The 22,374-nt window shown below is 48.2% G+C and overlaps 1 protein-coding gene across 1 annotated transcript in view; it reads left to right on the plus strand.

Moving 5' to 3' along the window:
- Abcb10 (ATP-binding cassette, sub-family B (MDR/TAP), member 10) overlaps positions 1–22,374 on the plus strand; it is a 33,386-nt gene that overhangs the window by 7,956 nt on the left and 3,056 nt on the right. The window contains exons 3-13 of the mRNA XM_013014577.1: positions 6–77; positions 4,267–4,467; positions 5,258–5,460; positions 9,319–9,453; positions 10,833–10,979; positions 12,200–12,335; positions 14,803–14,898; positions 16,023–16,232; positions 17,774–17,853; positions 19,457–19,637; positions 21,301–21,344. Coding sequence (XP_012870031.1) covers positions 6–77; positions 4,267–4,467; positions 5,258–5,460; positions 9,319–9,453; positions 10,833–10,979; positions 12,200–12,335; positions 14,803–14,898; positions 16,023–16,232; positions 17,774–17,853; positions 19,457–19,637; positions 21,301–21,344 — 1,505 coding nt within the window. The remainder of the gene's footprint in view (positions 1–5; positions 78–4,266; positions 4,468–5,257; positions 5,461–9,318; positions 9,454–10,832; positions 10,980–12,199; positions 12,336–14,802; positions 14,899–16,022; positions 16,233–17,773; positions 17,854–19,456; positions 19,638–21,300; positions 21,345–22,374) is intronic.

The raw sequence follows: 22,374 nt of genomic DNA on the forward strand, positions 1-22,374 counted from the left end.
CGCAGACGCTTCGCGGCGGCGCTCGGAAGCCCGGAGGCTTCTGGGGCTGGTGCGTCCCGAGCGCGGAAGGCTGTCAGGTAGGAGCCGTGAACGAGGACGCGCGGGGCACGGCTGCCGTCGGGGCAGGAGCTCCGGCACCTCTGAGGAGGGGCCCGCGCTGGGGCCTGGGGTCTGGGCCTGGGCTCTGGGATCTGGAGCCTGGGGTCTGGCTCTGGGCCTGGGCTCTGGGGTCTGAAGCCTGGGGTCTGGATCTGGGTCTGGGGTCTGGGTCTGGGCCTGGCCCCAGCTCTGGGGTCTGAAGCCTGGGGTCTGGATCTGGGTCTGGGGTCTGGGTCTGGGCCTGGCCCCAACTTCACGAGCAAACCTGCCCGAGGTCGTTTTCTACCACTGCATGCTACCTTCTTCATTTTACTGGTTTATACTACTACAAAAAAAAAAACAAACAAACAAACACACAGCCGACGCCCCGGTGGCTCACGTCTGTAATCCTAGCTACTCAGCTAAAATTTGAGGATGTGGAGGTTCAAAACCAGCCTGGGCAGGAAAGTCCTGGAGATTCTTATCTCCAATTAACCAACCAAAGTGGAAAGTGGAGCAGTGGCTCAAGTGGTATAGAGTGTTAGCCCTGAGCAAAAAAGCTCAGAGACAGTGCTTAGGCCCCGAATTCAAGCCCTAGGATGGGTACCAAAAGTTAAAAATTAGAGTTAGGAAAGCTTATTTGGTAGTCGACAGTATTTCACACAGTGATCTGAACCCACAGCCTTAAATGTAAGGACTAGTAGTACCCAGAGCTAGAGTTTTGAAAGTCTTATGAATCTTCATGAAGATAGGCTGCACTCTGCTAAGTGGCTATGCAGTCAAGCAGAACCCTCCCCGCCCTGGGAGGCCACCGTGGGAAGGAACACCAAGGAAGTCATAACTGGAGAGAAAACCCAAAATCCCAGTGAAAACTTTGAAAGAGGGCCTGTGGAGGTTGTCCTGTCCCACTCCCACGTGAGAGAGCCCACTCATACAACTCGTCCTCCCAGTGAGAGGTAGGACCTGGGGACAAGTTCCTCTGCAGAGGAGGACCCCAGGGCCCATGGCCCACTGCTGTGGCAGGATAGCTTCACCCCTGGTGTGTATTGAGGTGTAAAGGGAGTCAGTAACCTTAACCATTGGATTGTGGTTGCAGATTTTGATGGAAAAGGGGAACCTTTCCTCTGCTGTCTTTAAAGACTCTGAGATGGGATGCTGAGGCAAGCTGCATCTCATTCCTGGTCCTGACTCGTTCGTTCGTGTGTGTGTGTGTGTGTGTGTGTCTGTCTGTCTGTCTGTGTGTCGCAAAGTCTGGAGTCCTGAGGGAGAGGAGTAGATGGCATTCTGCCAGGCTCAGATACAATCTAAACACTAGATGCCCAGAATGGGAGAAGTCTGTGGGGAAAGCCATTTTTCTGTTTTTGAAACTAAGATGTTGTGGTTTTCAGGTCTTGCTTATCCATGACCTTTGTCCCTGTGACCTGTTACCTGTCCCTACATGTCCTGCCAGACAGAATGCCTTAAGACCTCTGCTTTCAGTGTCAGAACCATATTGGGCTGTACTGGTGAAATATTGAGCATAAAATCTGAAAAATAAGCCAGGCTCACACCTGTAATCCTAGCTACTCAGGAGGCTGAAATCTGAGGATCTCAGTTCAAGGCCAGCCTGGGCAGAAAAGTCCCTGTGAGACTCTTACCTCCAATTAACCACTCAAAACCTGGAAGTGGAGCTGTGGTTCAACATGGTAGAAAACTCACCTTGAGCAGAAGAGCTCAGGTACAGCACCCAGGCCTTGAGTTCAAGGTTAGCCCTTCAACCAACCCCTCAAGTTATCTGAAAAATAGTCCTAAAGCTGGTACATTAATTTCTTTCTTACATTTTTTCCCCCCAAAATGTAGCATAAGCTGGCCTTACACTTGATTGAGGCCATCTTACCTCCCAGGTGCTAGGATTTTTAGTTTTAAAAAGGTAACCAATACATGTTCTATTTTGAAGACATCTGATGAGAAATCCTTTTGTTTTAAGTGGTCATGGGGCTTGAACTCAGGGTCTGAGCACTGACCCTGGGCTTTTTCACTCAAGGCTTGTGTAGAACCACAGCACCACTTCCGATTTTCTAGTGGATTATTGGAGATAAGAGTCTCATAAAGTTTTTCCTGTCCAGGCTGGCGTGAAGCCATGATCTTCAGATCTCAGCCTCCTGAGTAGTTAGGACTACAGGTGTGAGCCACCAGTGCCTAGCTGAGAAATTCTTTCTAAAGTTAAGTTTTCCTCAGAAGTCATATTTATGCCTAACCTTAAAGTCACTCTGAATGAGGGATTTAGGGGAAATGGGTGTCATTGTTTCTAAAAAATTTTAAGTGAGGCAAATTCTTTTTTGGTGGTACTGGAGTTTGAACTCAGCCAGAATTGTGCTTGCTAGGCAGGTGCTCCTACCTCTAGCCGTGCCCTCCAGTGAGGCATATTTGTACATTCTACAGTATATAGATTTTCATACTTTTATTTTACCTTTTGTGGTACTGGGGATTGAACCCAGGGCCTTGGGAACACTCTACCACTTAAGCTCCCAAGGCTTCAACTTTGTAATCACTGGGAAGTACTTGGTACTGGGCAGCCTCTGAAATGCTGCACAGCCGTTGTGTGGCAGCATCTGTTTTTCTTTGTGTCTTTAAGTAGACTCCCAAAAACAAAGAAGACCAGAAATTTCAGCAGTAGTTTGTTAATTTTTAGAGAACCCACAAGTCCTTTTCCCAAAGTGTGGGTATATATTTGAATATTTCCACCCAACTTCAGCAGTTTGCTGGGTCTGCAGCCCAAACAGTATGGTAAGGAAACTTTTATGTGAAGTAATTTATGTCAGAAACTTGAAGACCAGAGTCTGTTGTTTGAAATGTCAGCAGAACAAGGTGGGCATGGTTTGCATGTCTCTCAGGAGGGCCTGCTGCTGACCCGACCCTGCTCCTTGGATTGCAACTATCTGCTTATCCTTGGCCTGCAGAGACACCTGGAGCCCTTTTGCATGGATAACTCTTCCTCTTATCACTTTGGCCACTAGGAACCTTGGGAGGAGCAGGGTGTGCACTTGCCTGACAGGAGGTCTTTGGTGAGGCTTGCCCTGTGCGTGGCAGATAGGAGGCCTGGGTGTAGCCCTCTCTGTGAGCAGTGGGCCTCTGGACACTGTCCTTGCACAAGAAGAGGTGACTAGCAGCAAGGAGGTCCCAAGAGGCAAGCAGCTCCCTTGAGTTACGATCAAGGGTTGTGTGGTCTGAGAGCTGGCCATTCTTGCAAGCTACTGTCTTTCTACACTATTTTTCAGAGTTTGTGGCTTTCACAAAGTTCATGTAAACAGAGCAAGGAATGGATGGGGAGGTGCTTGGATTGCTGGGGCCCCAGGCTTAGCCAGGGCCTGAGGGATGGAGAGGAGAAGGCTCTGGAGTGGGAGCCGCCCTAGGGAGTCCAGTATATCCATGCGTGTATCTATGGGCTACAGATCCTGTGTCAGAAAACCGTAACACTCTCTTGCTGAGCTGTCAGTTGTGGTTGAAATTGACCAAGGGTAAAATGCACTTCAGAACACGGAAGAAACAAGATGTGCACTAAATAAATGTGAGGGGCTAGCTCAGGCCTGGATGCTGTCTCTGAGCTTTTTCACTCAAGGCCAGCTGAGCTACACTTCTACCTCCTACTTTTCAGTCCATTGGAGATGAGTCTCATGGATTCCTCTCCCCCTCCTGCCTTTTCTCAGCCTGGAGCCCTCTGGTCTTTCACTTAGCAGGGTCCAGGGCAGGAGGAAGAAAGCCTTGGCCACTGAAGCACCTCCCCTCTGCTGCGAGTATGAGTGAGCACACACCCCTCTCTCCACCTCCCCTCTGCTGCCAGTGTGAGTGAGCATACACCCCTCCTTGACACCTCCCCTCTGCTGCAAGTGTGAGCACACACCCCTCTCTCCTACCTCCCCTCTGCTGCGAGTATGAGCACACACACCTTTTTCCTACCTCCCCTCTGCTGCCAGTGTGAGCACACACCCTCTCTCCTACCTCTCCTCTGCTGCAAGTGTGAGCACATATACCCCTCTCCCACCTCCCCTCTGCTGCGAGTGTGAGTGAGCACACACCCTTCTCTCCTACCTTCCCTCTGCTGCAAGTGTGAGTACACACCTCTGCCACCTCCCCGCTGCTGCAAGTGTGAGTACACACCCCTCTTACCTCCCCTCTGCTGCGAGTGTGAGCATGTACCCTCCCTTGCAGCTGCTGTTGGGTTTCTGGCTGTGTCCAGTGTGGTCACCATGTCTGCCCCCTTCTTCCTTGGGAAGATCATCGATGTCATCTACACCGACCCCGCTGTGGACCACGGCCGCAGCCTGACCAGCCTCTGCCTGGGCCTTGCCGGCGTGTTTCTGTGTGGCGCTGCTGCCAATGCCGTCCGTGTCTACCTCATGCAGTCTTCAGGTCAGTCTCTTGGGGGATAAGCCACCTCAGACATGCAGAGGCCCCCAGGGATCTGGGGACCTCTCACCTCAGACATGCAGAGACCCCCGGGGGACTGGGGGACCTCACACCTCACTACTTCAAGATCTGGTATCTCCCTCTCTTTTGGCATCCAGTGTTTGGCCGGATGGTATGGATTACCTTCCTGGCTCAGACTTCTCAATTCTTTTGTTTAGATAGGGTTAACCCATGGAGAAGACCCCACATCTGCCTTACAAGAGGTTTCACAGGCACTAGCCATGGGTTAGAGTCCTGGGCTTCGACAAGGATGTGTTCATCTGCCTGTACCGTGCAGCAAGGGTGGGCTGCAATGTCTGTCCCTCTGGAGAGGCCTGTGAGCAGCAGGTGGCCCTCTCGGTGCGGAGTGAGGCCAGGGCGCTCAGCCCGAGCTCACCTGGCTGGGCCAGTGCAGAACAGGGCTGCCAGGATTGAATAAAGCAACTCTTGGAAAGTAACGTTGTAAAAGTTCTTGGTAACTCATACTCTGTAAAGGTCTCTGAGTCCTGATGTGTTCATTTTACCACATCTCTTCTCCTTGGCATCCATGGTCTGTAACTTGGTTAACTGTATCTCGGTGCTGACTGAGGTGAGGCTGCTGGCATGCAGGGCCAGCCACCATCCCACCGCTGAGACCCCAGCAGCAGGCACGCCGCTCGGGGGCTTCCACCCAGGCCAGGTGGCTGGTAGGTGGGCGGCCGCCCCGCTGGGTCCACCCAGAAGTGAACCAGGAGCCCTCTTGTGTGTTCCACAGGTCAGCGCATCGTGAACAGGCTTCGCACGTCGCTCTTCTCCTCCATTCTGAGGCAGGAGGTTGCTTTCTTTGACAAGACGCGCACAGGAGAACTGATTAACCGCCTCTCCTCAGACACCGCGCTGCTGGGGCGCTCCGTGACAGAAAACCTCTCAGATGGGCTCAGGGCTGGGGCCCAGGCCTCGGTTGGCATTGGCATGATGGTACGTCTACCTCCTTCCTCCATGCTTTCTGGTTGGGAATCCTTGGCCAGGACTTGGAAGTGTGGAAAGACTCATGGCAAGCTATTTCTGTCTTTCTGTAAGTTCTGGAGGCTGGGCATAAGGCTTGCCTTTCCTGTCTGGCCTCCCGGCCTGTTTCTTTCCATAATGGCCTTTGCTTGGTCCCAGGCTTTCTGAGGATTGTGGGCTCAGGGAGTTTAGGCATCAAGAGCATCTTGGTTCAGACCTGGAGAGCTCCAGCTGCAGCCCCCACCACCCTAGAGGCAGAACAAGCCCGCCAGGTGTGGTTGTTCATGTCTGTAACCCTAACTACCCTAGTAGATGTAGATAGGAGGTTCATGTTCCAAGGCTCTCTTCAAAAACATGAGACCTCTAAGGAACAACCTACAGCTAAAAAGACTTGGGGCATGGCCCAAGTGGTAGAGAACCTGCCTGGGAGCAAAGGCCCTCTGAGTTCAGACCTCAGTACCATCAAAGAGAGAAGGAGGGAGAGGAAAGAAAACAAAAGAAGAAGCGTCAAGTCAGATAGAGGAGCCCTGTGGGTGTCTCGCAGTGGGACAGAGGAACAGAGATCCCATCTCCTCCTTGTGCAGGCTATGCTCCTGCAAGGCGGGTGGGGTGGGGTGTCTGAGCCACCATGGTCTTCCTCCCTCTACCAAGTGGCTCAGTGTCTTCTCTGTGGCAATAGCACAAGCTGGGAATGCAATCTAGTCTTCACTGTTCATATTCAAAAAGTAAAAGCTGGGAATGCAATCTAGTCTTCACTGTTCATATTCAAAAAGTAAAAGCTGGGAATGCAATCTAGTCTTCACTGTTCATATTCAAAAAGTAAAAGCTGGGAATGCAATCTAGTCTTCACTGTTCATATTCAAAAAGTAAAAGCTGGGAATGCAATCTAACCTTCACTGTTCATATTCAAAATGTAAAAGCTGGGAATGCAATCTAGTCTTCACTGTTCATATTCAAAAAGTAAAAGGAAGCAGACAGGGTTAATTTGTATATTTTATTTGACCCAGGGTATGCAAAATATTTCAGCATGCAATTGATTAAAATGAGTAATGAACCAGATTTGGTGTTGTACTACAGAGGCTGAGGGAGGAAAACAGTGGCCTTAAGACCAGTGCGGGCCACATAGTGAGACTCCAATTAAAAAAATTACTAGAGCAACATTCTCTAGTGCCCTCTTCATATTGTGATTTCAAAGCCTGGTGTATATTTTATACTTGTAGACATCTCAGGCTGGATGCACAATTTCATTAGAAATTCTTGATTTGCTAAAGTTTACAACTGTGAAACAGTTTGCTATACCCAAGTTTTCAGGCAGAGTTAAGTTGGCCAGTAAATGAGTGAAAAATTGGTTTTTAAATTTAAAGTAATCAAAAGTAAGTAAAAATTCAGCTTCTCTATCAGACCCCCCCCTCACACACACATTTCAGTGTAGTTTTACACTGGTGGGCTGCATCTCCTGTAACCTTTTCATGAGTAAGAAAGCTGGGGCCTTGTGCAGCAAAAGCCTGGGGCAGAAGGGCCTGGTGAGTCTCTCTGCTAGGGATGGAAGGCAGCTTTGAAATCTCATTTTCCTAGCTAGGAAGGAAAGAAACCTCTGGAAGGCTTTCTCTGAACTCTTTTTTCCCAATATGAACAGGTGTAAATGTCAGGAAAAGCCTACCCTAGAAGAACTTCTCATAGCAGTGAGTGATAATTCAGTATGTACTAATATGTCTGGTTTGCAGGGCCCCATTATGGCCAGCTGGGGTTACCAGAGCCAGGTACCACAGGCAGGGAGCTCAAAGAGCAGAAATCCAAGGCCGTTCTGGGCTTTTCTTGGCTTTTAGGAGGCTGGCAGGCATCTTGCTTTGTAGTAGTATGGGTAGTGAAGAGAATGTTCTGTTGTTTCTCTTTGTGGGGATACCCTACAGTCCATGGCCCACCTTCACTTTATTCACCCTTAGCTATTTCTTTAAGAGCTGTCTGTACTCGCAGCCTCCATGGCCACTGCCATCACTGAGGTAGGCACCTCGATCTAGGAGGAACTGAAGGTAGCTTTGGTTCCCTGTAGCCTGGGCCTGACATCACAAGAACCTAATTCTGCCCATACCCCATGAACTACACTGGCAGTTCATGGGCACTGCGTTCCTCCTTCCCTTCTTACTCATGAAGACCTGTTTTTGTTGTTGCAGATGCTTCATTCCAGTCTAGGATGGGGCATTAGTAACCAGGTTCTTCATCTAGCCTAGAGGCAGAGTAGAGGGCCAGGGCCGCCGGAGGAAGCTCACCGTGACCAGGGGTGGTTCTTGGGACTGCCTGCCCTAATGTACAGTACACATCACATGGCCTCTCCCAGGGGGTAATTGCGGTGCCCTAGAGAACATCCTCACTGTGGCTCATCCCCAGTCACAGCTGCTGCTCCTGGGAAGGGCCCAGCAGTTTCCTGCCTCCAGGCCTCTTTTCATTTGCTCTTTCCCCTTGGTGGAGAGGCCTATGAGACTAGGTCAACCTGAAGTTGTTCTCTCTTTTCCTTGTGTATTATCTGACTCATGAATCATGGACCAACAGTTGTTTCTCAAGTGCCTGGACAGTACTTGCTTTGTGCTGGCACTCAGATTATTTGTAGCTCAGTGGTAGAGCACTTGCCTAGCATGCATAAAGTTCTGGGTTCAATCTCCAACACCAAGAAAGAAAAAGTCAAAAAGAAGCTGGGAACTGATGGCTTATGCCTGGAATCCTAGCTACTCAGGAGCCTAAGATCTGATTCAAAGCCAACCCCTGGAAGAAAAGTCCATGAGACACTTATCTCCAGTTAACTAGCCTAAAGCCAAAAGTGGGGTTGTGGTTCAAGTGGTAAAATGCTGGCCTTGAGAGAAAACTCTGGTAGAGCAAGTCCCTGAGTTCAAAGCCAGGAATTGGCAAAAAAAAAAAAAAGGAGGGAGGAAGTGAAAGAGGGAGGGAAGGAAGGAAGGAGAGATAAATATTGGGTTTATCCATTCATCAGTTTTCACTGCAGGCTGCAGTGCTTTTGTACTAGTGGTTATTTTAACATGCTGAAGAATTCCTAGTACCACTTAAAACAATTGCCAAGTTGACAGAATTCCTCTCTGATACTTCTTGAAGCTGGTTCTTGTGTGAAATCATAGCAGTTGTTAGAAGTTCTGAACAGGACAGACCCACAAGCTCTGTCCTTCCAGAGTGTCTCTGGGCTGCCCTCTGAGGTGGCCTTGATGGCTCCTTAGAGTCAGTCCTTTTGGTGTGGGACATGTTGCTCCGGTCATAGGTACATGAGTGCTCCAGACTTGAGTTTAGAATCCCTAGCATGGTCTGGCCAGCATGGCCCAGAAGGGCTCTCCCCTGGATACTTGTCCTTCATCCTATGCTGTTGAACAATGTGGTCTGGCAATGTAAGGTTGATCTGAGGGTGAGTCATTTCCATCTTGTCTTCAGCAGCTCATTGCTGTGCTGTTTCTCTATAGTATGCTACATATTTTTGAGGCTTTAAGAAGATCACAGCTGATCTGAAAAGTTGTGCCCAAACAGGAGGTATGCAGCTTGGAGTTGCCTCCCAGCTCGCCCATGGGTGGTAGGAATGGTGTGCCTCGGGCTGGGAAGGTGGCTCAGTGGTCAAGTGCTTGCCTCACATGCAAGAGGCCCTAGGTTCGATTCTTCAGTATCACAAAAGCAGAAAAAGCCAGAAGTGGTGCTGTGGCTCAAGTGGTAGAGCGCTAGCCTTGAGCTGAAGGGCTGAGGGTCAGCGCCCAGGCCCAAAGTTCAGGCCCCATGACAGACAAAAAAAAAAAGAATGGTGTGCCTCTCCACATGACACTCTTGACTGTTTTTTGGGGGCAGTTTTTTGTCTCACCTAGTCTGGCCACCTTTGTTCTGAGTGTGGTGCCTCCGATGTCCATCCTGGCCGTGATTTATGGACGATATCTACGGAAGCTGTCCAAAGCCACACAGGACTCGCTGGCTCAAGCTACACAGGTAATGGCCTTTCTGAACATGTTCCTCCTGCGCAGGGCAAAGCCACAGGGCAGAAGTGGGATGTGTGGCTGCTGAAACGTTGCCTTCCTTTCAAATCCCAGAGCCAGAAAACAAACCACAACAGTGCCTTCTTTCTTCATGTTAGAGTCCATGGTCCAGACAGGACGTACTTCACCTCTGAGACCAGTTCTCACTAGAGTGGGTCCCCTCTCCCCAGAGCTGCACCAACTTCCTGCTGCCCCTGGTAGGACAAGCGAAAGTGGCTTGGAAATGGTTTCCAGACAACCATCTCCTTCATTGATACATATATAAAGGTAGCTTTGTGGTACCATTCAATTCTATCTTTTTACAAACTAAAGGTTGAAGTGGCACCATGGCTCTTAAGTGGTAGAGCACTAGCCCTGAGCAAAAGAGATCAGGGACATTGCCCAGGCCCTGAGTTCAAGCCCAACAACCAGCAAAAAATAAATGGAATAAAAACTGAAGGTATCATTTTTATGTTGCAAAAACTATATTTGTGCATCACTAAAAAATGTGCAAGTAAGCTGAGCACATCTGTAATCACAGCTACTCAGGAGGCTGAGGCAGGAGGACCCACTGAGCACAGAGTTCTAGACCAATCTGGACAGCACAGCGAGTTAGACCTCATTTCAAACACACACACAAAAAGTGAAAATATTATTTAAAAAAAAAAGACAAAACCATGATCTGTTTTTCTCTGCATAAACATTTCTCTTGTTTTGTCTTTGTTTTATTTTTAGTAGTACTGGGGTTTGAACTTAAGGCCTTGTACTTGCTAGACAGGTGTTTTGCCACTTGAGCCATGCCCCTAGCCCTTGTATAAACATTTCTACCTCTGTTGCCCTGTTCATGTCTACACATCTATCTGTCTGCCCTTCTGCCTGTCTGCCTACTTGCCTATCTTATCTGCCACTTATTATATCTACCTACCTGTTGTCATCATCATCTACCATCCGTATCTACCATCTATATCTATTGTCATCAATTATTATTTAAATCTATTCCTCTGTACCTACTCACCTATCACCTGTATCATTTATATCTACCCACCTTTCTGTCATCTGTCTCCTATAACTGCTTATATCTATTCTCTGTCTATATCTATAACCTATTATGTTTGTCCCCATCATCATCTCTGCCTACAAGCTGTCATTATCTCTTCTACGTGTGCATACTTACATATATATTTGTGTGTGTGTGTGTTAATAGAATTTTTGGTGTATTCTGCTTTGTAGCCGTCTTCTGATTTAGTTGTTTTATGAGTTTTCCATAGATGTGCATTAAATGGTAGTCAGATTTTAATTTTGCTTGTGGATTGAAGTGTGATCCCCTTCTTCTGTGTGTTTGCCCTCCTCAAGCTAGCTGAGGAACGCATTGGAAATGTAAGAACTGTCCGGGCATTTGGGAAGGAGACGACAGAAGTAGACAAGTATGCTGGTGGAGTAGACCATGTGCTACAGCTAGCAAGGAAGGAGGCCTTTGCTCGGGCTGGCTTCTTTGGAGCAGTAAGTGGATAATTCTTGATGGTATAAGTAGTATGGTTGTGAGGAGAAATGGAAAAGTATGTGTGATTAGGGGGAAAGCAGTATGTGCTAAGTGCAGGCACTGGTCTTTAGGGAGGGGCTGGGAAGCTCTGTGAGCTTCTGCTGCAGGACAGTCACATGGCTCTCAGCTCTGCTGCAGGACAGTCACATGGCTCTCGGCTCTGCTGCAGGACAGCCATGCGGCTCTCAGCTCTGCTGCAGGACAGCCATGTGGCTCTCGGCTCTGCTGCAGAACAGCCTCGGGGCTCTTGGCTCTCCTGCTGCAGGACAGCCACATGGCTCTCAGCAATCCTGCTGCAGGACAGCCATGCAGATTCTCAGCCCTACATGGACCTCAGAGGCTGAGGCAGCATCAGGTGTTGGACAGGCCTCCTGATACAAGCCAACTTGACAAAACCTGTAGAAGAGTAGGCAACTTTAGTACTTTTCCAAAAGGAAATACCAGCTAGGCACTGTTGCCTCATACTTATAACCCTAGCTACTCAAGAGACTGAGATCTGGGTATCATGGTTCAAAGACAGCCTGGGCAGTAAAGTACCTAAGACTTGTATCTCCAGTGTACCTTCAAAAAGCCAGAAATGGAATTGTGGCCAAGTAGTAGAGCTTTATCCTTGAACAAAAAAGCTCAGGGAAAGCATCTGGGTCCTGAGTTCAAGCTCCAGGACTGGCATTTTAACAAACAAAAGAAATCTCAGAAATTGGTCACAAGGTATTCAACTAGGACCCTGAATAGAAAATGGCCCTACAGACAAGTTCACAGCGTGTCCGAACTGGAAAGAGCCTCAGAGGTGACTAAGTCATTCCCATTACTGACAGCAGCCTGGGGAAGGCACTGGCCAGAGACAAGCAGGGCGCTGAGGCAGGCTGCCGGCCTCAGCGTAGAGAACACTCCACTACAAGTGAACACAGCAGGCTCTTGTCCATTTCCTCTCAGTAGAGAAGAACTTTAATTTTTTTCCTTTGCAGGCTGAATGGATTGGGTAAAATAGGCTCTGAGTGCCTGAGTAGCTAGATTTCCATGATATGAGGTTACTTCCTTCGCTGTTACAAATATTTCAAAACTTTTTTAACATGCATATGAACTTTAATATCGAGCAAAGGAAGCCAGAGGCCTCACTCATGCATTTGCACCTGACAAGTCTCTAGTTGCACCTGACTCCCGTGTTTCCTTCACCCAACAGGCCGGCCTCTCCGGGAACCTGATTGTGCTGGCGGTCCTGTACAAGGGAGGTCTGCTGATGGACACCGCCCACATGACAGTGGGTGAACTCTCTTCCTTCCTAATGTATGCTTTCTGGGTTGGATTAAGCATTGGAGGTATATATAATTTAAGTTGGGTTGGGATGCATATTAAAAATCAGGTTTTCAACTGAACAAATGTTTCTTACATAGTTGTGCTGGGCTTAAAAAAAAAAAAAGATTACAGGCACCAGTGACTCATACCTGTAATCCTAGCTATTTGGGAGGTTGAGATCTGAAGATCATAGTTTAAAGCCAGTCTGGGCAAGAAAGTCCATGAAACTCTTATCTCCAATTAAGCATGGAAAAAGTTAGAAGTGGAGTTGTGGTTCAAGAGGTAGAGTGCTACCTTTGAGCAGAAAAGCTCATGGACAGCGCCCAGCCCTCTTGCAACTCAGTGTTACTTAGAAACTACATTTCTTTCACCTGATGTGCAGATTGAGGAGGAGGGGGTAGAAGGGGAGGAGGAGGGAGTAGGGGGAAGGGTTGAGCAAGGTGGTCACAGACTCAGTCCTGTGGTGGTGATGGTATCATTATTAGCAAGTCACTGGAGAATAAAATTTCTTTCATATGAAGTCGTACTCAAATGAGCAATACAAATATTTATAAATTGTGAAGTCTATGGAACAGAATTGCTTCCTTTTCTTTAAAGCCTTTTTGTGTGTGTGAGGGTCCTGAGGCTTGAACTCAGGACTGGGTACTGTCCCTGAGCCTTTTTGCCCAAGGCTAGCACTCCACCACTGGAGCCACAGCTCCACTTCCAGCCTTTTAGGTAGTTCATTGGAGATAAAAGTCTCACAGATTTTCCTGCCTAGGCTGACTTCCAACCACAGTCCTCAGATATCAGCCTTTTGAATAGCTAGGATTACAGATGTGAGCCACTGGCACCCTACTTTCGTGTGGATCTTTTTTGTTGTTGGAGGTGGTGCTGGTGGGGTGTGTTTATGGGTGTGCTCAGCGCACATGTGCCTAGGGATAGAAGCCAAGGCTTGTATGTACTAACAAGTGTTTGACTGTTGAGCTACATCTCCAACCCTATGGGTCTGTTTTGTACTTGGTGCATTTTAAATTCAACTAAACTAATGCCTTAGACTATAAATATAAAGGTCCATGTGAGTATGAGAACTTACACTGCAGCATCTTCCCTCAGGAAGGACGCCACTCATCCAGGCATGAGGACAGTGTAAATCTTTTTTATATTTTGCATAATTTTTGGCTTATATCAGTCACATAGGTGAGGAATTTAATTGTATACCTTGCATTATTGTCCATGTGTCATAAAAAGGATAGTTGGATAGCTTTTTTTTTTTTGTGGGGGGGGGTCCAGTCATCGGGCCTGAACTCTGGACCTGGGCGCTGTCCCTCAGCTCTTCAGCTCAAGGCTAGCACTCTACCACTTGAGCCACAGTGCTACTTCCAGCTCTTTTTTTTTTCTGCTTATGTGGTACTGAGGAATCGAACCCAGGGCCTTATACATGCAAGGCAAGCGCTCTACCAGTGAGCTATCTTCCCAGCCCAGTTGGATAGCTTTTTAAAGGTTTTTTATTAGCCTATATTGGTTGTCCAAGGATTTCATTTGTGACATTCTGACATTGGCATTCATGCATGTAATCCTATCAATTCACTCCTCCTCTCCCTAATTTCTCCCTTCTTAAAGCAGTTTCAACAGATCTCCTTTTCTTTTTCACATATGCATATGAAGTACTTCATATTCCCACTCCTTCGCCCTTCCCATCCACCTTCCCACCTGAGGGCAGATGTTTCAATGTAAGTTCTCATACTTCATACAGATCATTGCACTTACAGTATTGAGTCATTTATTAAATCATGATTCAACAGTAACTAAATGAGATTGGCATAACCTCTCTCTTTTTTTAAGAGCCGACTTTGTATTTGTTCATTTCTTGAATTTGAAGTTCTCTCTGAGGACGTCCTCAGTCTAGGACTCTTAGCTATTGGCCCTAACCCCTGCACAACTGCAGACTGCAGTACAGGTTTGCCCTCCCAGTAACTCTACAGAGGGCTGTCTGCTCACCTAATGTCATCAGTCTCCTTAATGAGGTTGATTTGGGGTCTTCACAAAAGCTTCTCACTCACAGGCATGGCGGGAAGGAGGATGACAGGCAGAGTTGAATCTTGAGCACATCTGAGCTGCTGCCTCAGCAAGGAAAGAACCACAGCATTGAAATATTTGTATCCCTATTATGATAAGCTTACATCTCACAACACTGTGTTTTTCATGGTGGACTTCGTCTGTGGTATCCAACTCATTCACTGCTGCTCAGCTAACTGTATCTTTCATAAATTAGAAATCTACACCACTGGGAGGAGAAGCTAAAGGAAAACTGGGCGTAAGAGGGAAATGTGAGAGTATAAGACAGAAGGAAAAGCAAGTATCAATTCCTGGGCATCTGCCTCAACTCCTTCCAGAAAGGAGCAGATTTTCGCATTGAAAACACATTGCTGTCTTCACTCCTGGTGGGGGGAGGACAATCAGTGGTCTTTCCTGGTTTTGTTGATAGATGCCAAGTCTTCTCATCCTCAGGTCTGAGCTCTTTTTACTCTGAGCTGATGAAAGGTCTGGGCGCCGGCGGGAGGCTCTGGGAACTGCTAGAGAGACAGCCACAGCTCCCTTTCAATGGTGAGTCTCAGATAGGAATGTTCTTTCCTGGGATTGAATGCTAGCTTTCGAGAGTCAGACCAGCACCTGTCCTGCCTCTGAAGGGACCAGCTATACAAATGTGGTTCATGCACATTGTAGAGGAAGAAGCAGGTTGCCTGTGAAAAAAAGGTAAGCTGTGATGGCTACTGGGATGCTACTTACTGTAGGCCCACGTTGTGGAAGCATGGTGCTGACCACATCTTTGCTGTTAAGGCCCCTTTAGCCAGTGGTTACCAGCCAGGGCAGGACAGAAGCAAGAATGGGACAGGGCACAAATGGGAGGCACATCCAGACAGATCTTCCTTAGTGATTTACATCTGTAAGGGACGGTGTGGAAGGCAAGAATGTACTATAGACAAGGTTCTCGGTGTGGAAGGAGAGAATCTACTATAGACAAGGCTCTCGGTGTAGAAGGAGAGAATCTACTATAGACAAGGCATTTGGTGTGGAAGGAGAGAATCTACTATAGACAAGGCTCTCGGGGCAGTGCGGAGATGCTGACACTGAGCGGCCTGTCACCTCCTGGCTGGTGACAGGTGGTGGGTCGGGGCTGCAGCACTCTCATAGCTCAGCGCTCCTCAGTTTGGCAGCCCTCAGAGGCCCACGTTCTCCCGCATGACAGAAATCAGTGCACGGAGCCCCGCAAGAAGACAGGCATGTCTTCCATGGTCCAGAGCAAGTTTGCACCAGGGCACAGCAGACCTCTGGCCTCATGGCTGTCATACAGTGCTCCCCAGTCCATCACTGTGCTTCCAAAATGTTTTTTTGGTGTAGATAAGATCATCCTGATCAGCAGCTACTTGAGAGAAATGACACCAGGAAAGGCTCCTGGGGTGCCGCCAGGCTGCCCTGTGGCAGACCCTAACTCCCCGCTGGAGTAGCCCATGGCCTGTGGCTTGCAGTGAAGTTCCAGTGCTGAGGTCAGGGTTGGAAGATCAAACAGGACTGCACACAGTGTGCTCTGCACAAGGCAGATGGAGGGTCGGCCCTTGCCTGCTCCTGGGGTGCCGTACAACGCCCCCTCTGTCAGGGTTCTCCCTGCTCCCAGGAAGCGGGGGCACTCTGTGACTTCTGCCTTGTGTGGTTTATTTCCTGTACCTCAGAGGGGACCACTCTAAGTGAGAAGAGCTTCCAGGGTGCATTGGAGTTTAAGAACGTACACTTCGCCTATCCGGCTCGCCCGGAGGTGCCTGTGTTTCAAGACTTCAGCCTCTCCATCCCAGCAGGCTCTGTGACGGCACTGGTCGGCTCCAGCGGTTCCGGCAAATCCACAGTCGTCTCACTTTTGCTGCGGCTGTATGACCCTGTTTCTGGTAAGGGGCTCAGCATCCCATGGGCAGAGGTGCTCCTGAACTGACCTGCCTGTCTAGAGAGGCCTCAAGTTGCAGGGACCTGCCAGTGCCAACGGCTACTGCCCAGGAAGACTGTGTGTGTGTGTGTGTTGTCTTGAACTCAGGGCCTGAAGGCTCTGTGTGTGAGTGTGTGTGTGTTGTCTTGAACTCAGGACCTGAAGGCTCTGTATGTGTGTGTGTGTGGTCTTGAACTCAGGGCCTGAAGACTCTGTGTGTGCGTGTGTGTGTGTGGAAGACTCTGTGTGTGCGCGTGTGTGTGTGTGTGTGTGTGTGTGTGGTCTTGAACTCAGGGCCTGGGAGCTGTCCCTAAGCTTTTTTTTTTTTTTTTGTCGGTCGTGGGGCTTGAACTCTGGGCCTGGGCGCTGTCCCTCAGCTCTTCAGCTCAAGGCGAGCGCTCTACCACTTGAGCTACAGCGCCACTTCCAGTTTTCTGGTGGTTTATTGGAGATAGGAGTCTCACGGTCTCTCCTGCCCGGGCTGGCTTTGAACTGCGATCCTCAGATCTCAGCCTCCTGAGTAGCTAGGATTACAGGCGTGAGCCACCAGCGCCGGCAGATATATTTTTTTTAGTTCGTTTTTTTTTCTTTTGGGTCCGGTCCTGGGGCCTGAACTCTGGGCCTGGGCGCTGTCCTACAGCTCTTAAGCTACCACTTGAGCCACAGCACCACTTCCGGCTTTTATTTTTTTTCTGCTTATGTTGTGCTGAGGAATCGAACCCAGGGCCTCATGCATGCAAAGCAAGCATGCTCTACCACTGAGCCACCTTCCCAGCCCCTGTCCCTAAGCTTTTTGTTCAAAGTTAGCCCTCTACTTCTTGAGCCACAGCTCTACTTCTGGCTTTTTGGTGGTTAATTGGAGAGTGTCTCATGGACTCTCCTGCCTGGGCTGGCTTTGAACTGGAATCCTCCTATCTCAGCCTCTTAGTAGCTAGGATCACAGGCATGAGCCACTGGTGGTGCTTGGTGTGTGATTGACTCTTAAGGACACAGCTTGCCTCAAATTTTAGGGAGCTTTTTACGGTTTGAATCCTGCCACTTCAAGTATAGAACTCGGCTACTTCTCCATGTTCACAGCTCCTCCATAGGCATTCCCTGCTGGTAGGAAGGTGGCAAGGCTGTGACCAGAGTGCCCAGCACTGCCTAGCTGTGACCAGGGCACCCAGCAGTGCCCCACATTGCCTACCAGTGCCCAGCAGCCCAGAGAAGGTGCCTGTGTGCTGTGGAGCATTCCTTGTATAGCACAGCTGACTGGACTGGAGTGTTGCTCTCTGTCCACGTGCTTGCTGTGGGAGCCTGGAAAAACATTGTGCTTTTATCCTGGAACCACTTAACTGTTGTAGAAATAGTTAATGCTAGGCAGGCACTTTACCACTGAGCCATATCCCCAGCCCTGATAATATTTTCAATCTTTGAAACCAAGCATGTGGAATTGTCTCCCTCAGCCTTTCTGAGTTTCTTGAGTCACTGGCCCAGACAGTGAGTGACCTCTGCTTCCCTCCACAGGGTCAGTCAGTCTCGATGGCTATGACATCCGCCAACTAAACCCAGTCTGGCTGAGATCCAAGATTGGGACAGTAAGCCAGGTAACCAGAGAGGATTCCCTCTCACCTCACCCTCCCTTTAGCCTACTTTCATTTGCTTGTTTGGTTTTAATTCAGAGCTATGTACTTGCTAGGCAGATGCTCTGCCACTCCAGCCAAGCTACCAGCCCTATTTTTTTCTCTTGATCCCCACACTTTTCTATAGAGAAGGATGAAGTTTATCAGATGTGTTAAACTCTTCTCACATAAAAGTTTTTTTCTGTTTTCTGATGCTCAGCATATTACCAGCTAAACCACTGGCTTTTTCTCCAGAGTGGAACTGGTATTTCTTTGCAACACAGATAGTTGAGTAGATGCAAAGAAAATCAATCTCCATGGCCCTTCTCTGATCCCATGTCCAGCACCAGCCACAGCTATTATCCTGCATGGTGGCCTAAGGTATTGCAAGCAAATGTCTCTTGGGAGCTAGGGCACCTGGCAGGGAAGTTGCAGATTCTAAAGCAGAACCTTACTGCAATGGAAAATAACTCACTCTCTCCTCTCTCTCCCCCTTCCCTCCGCCCCCCATCCCCGTGTGTATGTGCTGATACTGGGGCTTGAACTCAGGGCCAGGGATATCTTCCTTAATATTTATGTTCAAGGCTTGCACTTTATCATTTGAGTCACACCTCCATTTCTGGCTTGGAGACTGGAGATTAAAGGTCTTAAGGATTTGTTCTGCCCAAGCTGGCTTCAAACTCTGGTTCTCAGATCTCAACCTCCTGAGTAGCTAGGATTATAAGAGTGAGCCACCGGTTCCCAGCTATCCTTTTGATGAGGCTGTTCTCAATCCCATGTGGGACAGGGAAGCTTGGTCACAGCCAGGTTTGTTATCATATGGTAGGCTCAGCAGACACAGTGTATCCACCTGCTTCGGGCCTTTCTCTGATAGGTATTCCCTTATACGTGAGTGCAGTGAAAGGAGCTGGCTAACATCAGCAAGTGGGTGCTGTTTGCTTCCTTTCGGAATTTCACGGTCCCACCTGACTTGTGTGTGTCTCAGAGTAGTAGCTGGAAGCAGATTCTTGGTGGAAGGCAGGTAGCTGGACTTGAGCCCTCAGGGTTTGGGAGCCTAAAGGAGGGCCCAGGTGTTTGACACGTTTTTTTTTTTTTTTTGTTGTTGTTGTTTTTAGGTAAGGGGTAGGTTTATTCATCGTTCTGGCTGGCACCAGGCCATGTTGGCCCTCCACGTGGCTGGGAAAGACCTGGGAGAGAGAGAGCTGGGAAAGAGAGAGAGAGAGAACTGGGAAAGAGAGAGCTGGGAAAAAGAGAGAAAAAGAGAGAGAGCTGCGAAAAAGCTGAGAAGGAAAGAGCTGAGAGCTGTTTGACACTCTTAACCTGGGCCAATCCCTTCAGGGTTCTTCTGTGATGTCTCCTTCTCCCAGGCATGGTGAGGAATGGAGATGGCCAGATCAGCCCTAGTCATAGTAAATTAACAATGTTTAGACCTCTCTTGGGTAAGCTGATAAAGGAGGACACAGCCCAGCAAAGAGCCCCTTCCCTTGGGAGGGTGGCAGTCATTCTTAGTCCAAGGTCTGCATTTACCATGATTGCTCGAAATCTGCCCTGGAATTTGTGACAAGCTTGTTTTATCTCCACCTTGTAGGAACCGGTATTGTTTTCCTGCTCCATTGCTGAGAACATCGCCTATGGTGCGGCTAGCCCTTCCTCTGTCACAGCCCAGCAGGTGGAGAGGGTGGCGGAAGTGGCCAACGCCGCCTCCTTCATCCGGAGCTTCCCCCAGGGCTTCCACACTGTGGTCGGGGAGAAGGGCATCCTCCTCTCGGGTATGTTCTGTTTTATTTTGCCTATTTTTGTGAGGTGAACTCTTGTCCCTGGAGAGCTTTATTCCAGGGAGCTCTCCACACATTTCCAAAATCCACCATTCCCTGTGGATACGGTTTTCATCCAGCATGGAAAAGTAACTTCATCACTTTCTGAAATCTCCTGTAATGTGGACAACACCTGTTTACTTTCTACCTAAAACTGCCTCTAAGCAGTATCCAGAAACAGCAAGCATTTTTCTCACCTCCAGAAACTCTAGAGAATTATAGAGAGACAGATCAGACAAGATGGACAGGTGCCTCTTTGCACTCTGACCCCATGCTGCAAGTTTGGGAGAAAGGCTTCTTTGCACCTCCCTCGTGATGGTGCCTGTGTGAGGGCAGAGTTCACTGAACATCTGGGGGTGTGCTGCCCACCAGGTGCTGTAGCAATATTCCACAAGCAAACAAAAATGCTCTTCTCACCAAAAGTGAGATTGGACTTCCAGGTCAGGAGGTGTGAGCCTTGGACAATTCCACGTGCACCTGGCTTAGAGTCTCTGGAGGGAGAATGGAAATAAAGAGTAGACTTGCAGGCCACAGGTCTGTGTCTCCACACTCCCCACTCATTCTCTTGTGAGTGGAAGTTGAGGTAAAAAGAGGAGGGGATTTGGGTGGCCACCAGCTTCGTGTGTGCGTGCGTGCGTGCGTGTGTGTGTGTGTGTATGTGTTGGAGTACTCCCAGGCTGGAGAGTAGGCACCGTGGGAGAGGAAGGATTGGGGACCAAAGTGGCCACAGGAAGCATTGGAAATGCATACCCTAGCCTTTCCTAGAGCCCTGGGCTCCCACACTTCGAGTGCTGTGCCAAAACCTTGCAGTCTCTTCAGGTTCCTTGTTACCTTCATCTGGACATTCTGTTAAGAGGAGGCACACAGCCGAGCACCAGTGGCTCACGCCTGTAATCCTAGTTACTCAGGAGGCTGAGATCTGAGGATCCAGATTCAAAGTCAGCCCGGGCAGTAAAGTCCAGTGAGACTCTTATCTCTGATAAACCACTCAGAAAACTGGAAGTGGCACTGTGACTCAAGTGGTAGAGCACTAGCCTTGAGCTGAAGAGCTGAGGGACAGCACCCAGGCCCAGAGTTCAAGCCCCATGACCAACCAAAAAAAAAAGAGGAGGCATACAACTTATGCCAGATGTGTAATTTTTCACATTGTTTCAGGGACATGCTGTGCTACTCACTAGCTAGGTAATCTAGACGTGCTGCCCTTGGACCTCAGTGTTCCATCTGTAAAATGGGAGTTATAGGGTCTGCCTTAAGGCATTTTTTTTGAAAGACTGAAAAACGTAGCATGTGCATTTATGGTCAGGCTTACTCACTCAGTAGTAGTCCTTGCCCAGCGTGTACAAGGACCTAGGTTCAATTTCCCCCAAACACAAACACATTTACAAAATGCTTGGCATATAAGAAATCTCAGTAAATGTTAGCTATGATAATAATTATTAATTTTGAGATTATTGGTTAAAAATGTAATATTTCTCCTCTGCCATTCATAATCCCTCACTAGCTAAAAGAAGCTGTCTTTAAATTATTGTATCTTATCAGAAAAGCCTCTCCTGAGTATTAGTAGAGCCTATCCCAGAGTATTTTTGTTAAGCTTTTTTTTTAATTTTATTTTTGTCAGGGGGACAGAAACAGAGGATTGCGATTGCCCGTGCTCTGCTTAAGGTAAACCTGAAGCAATCCAGCTGATGTTTTTAACTGGGAACCTATAACTTTAACATACAGGCTCTTGTGGGTGGAGGAGAAGGGTGGCATATGGCTGACAATCGTAGAAGATAAGGTAGGAGTTCCCCATTTAATGAGTATATCTTGGGTATTGGGAGCCCCATATTGTAGGGTTGTGATCTGAGGGAGGAAAGTTTTAACATGGACTTTTCATCAAGAAACAGACTGATTATTATTAACTCATACTATCAAAACAGTTCCATGTATGTGCATTTTTGTCTAATTTAGTATTGCAAATTTGAAGCAGTCAGCGAGAATTCTGAAAGGAGAGGGAAGAGTTTTCCATACTGAAAATCAGACAGTCTGTTTTTTCGTTTTTTGTCAGTCGTGGGGCTTGAACTCTGGGCCTGAACACTGTCCCTCAGCTCTTCAGCTCAAGGCTAGTGCTCCACCACTTGAGCCATAGCACCACTTCCAGTTTTCTGGTAGTTAATTGGAGATAAGTGTCTCACAGACTTTCCTGCCTGGGCTAGTTTTGAACTTCTATCCTCAGATCTTAGCCTCCTGAGTAGCTAGGAGTACAGGCGTAAGCCACCGGCGCCCAGCTGTAGACATTCTATTTTTAAGGTCATGATACCTTCCCCCTTGTTATATGAATTTTTTAAGACAGCTTTATTGAAGCATTATTTTCATGCTATAAAATTCAACCATTTTAAGAATGTGTTTCAGTGACAATTAGTAAATTTACTATCATCTGTCTCCATAATCTAGCTTCTGAACATTTTTTAGTGCTGGTCCTGGAGCTTGAACTCAGGGCCTGGACTCTGTCCCTGAGCTTCTTTTTGCTAATGAGCTAATGACTTGAAATTGTCCCCAGCATTTCTTTTTTTTTTTTTGATCCGGTCGTGGGGCCTGAACTCTGGGCCTGAGCGCTGTCCCTCAGCTCTTCAGCTCAAGGCTAACGCTCTACCATTTGAGCCACAGCCTCACTTCCGGCTTTTTTCTTTTTGCTTATGTGGTGCTGAGGAAT

Source organism: Dipodomys ordii, unplaced genomic scaffold (assembly GCF_000151885.1).
Source record: "Dipodomys ordii isolate 6190 unplaced genomic scaffold, Dord_2.0 Scaffold24, whole genome shotgun sequence".
In the NCBI taxonomy this organism is placed as follows: domain Eukaryota; kingdom Metazoa; phylum Chordata; class Mammalia; order Rodentia; family Heteromyidae; genus Dipodomys; species Dipodomys ordii.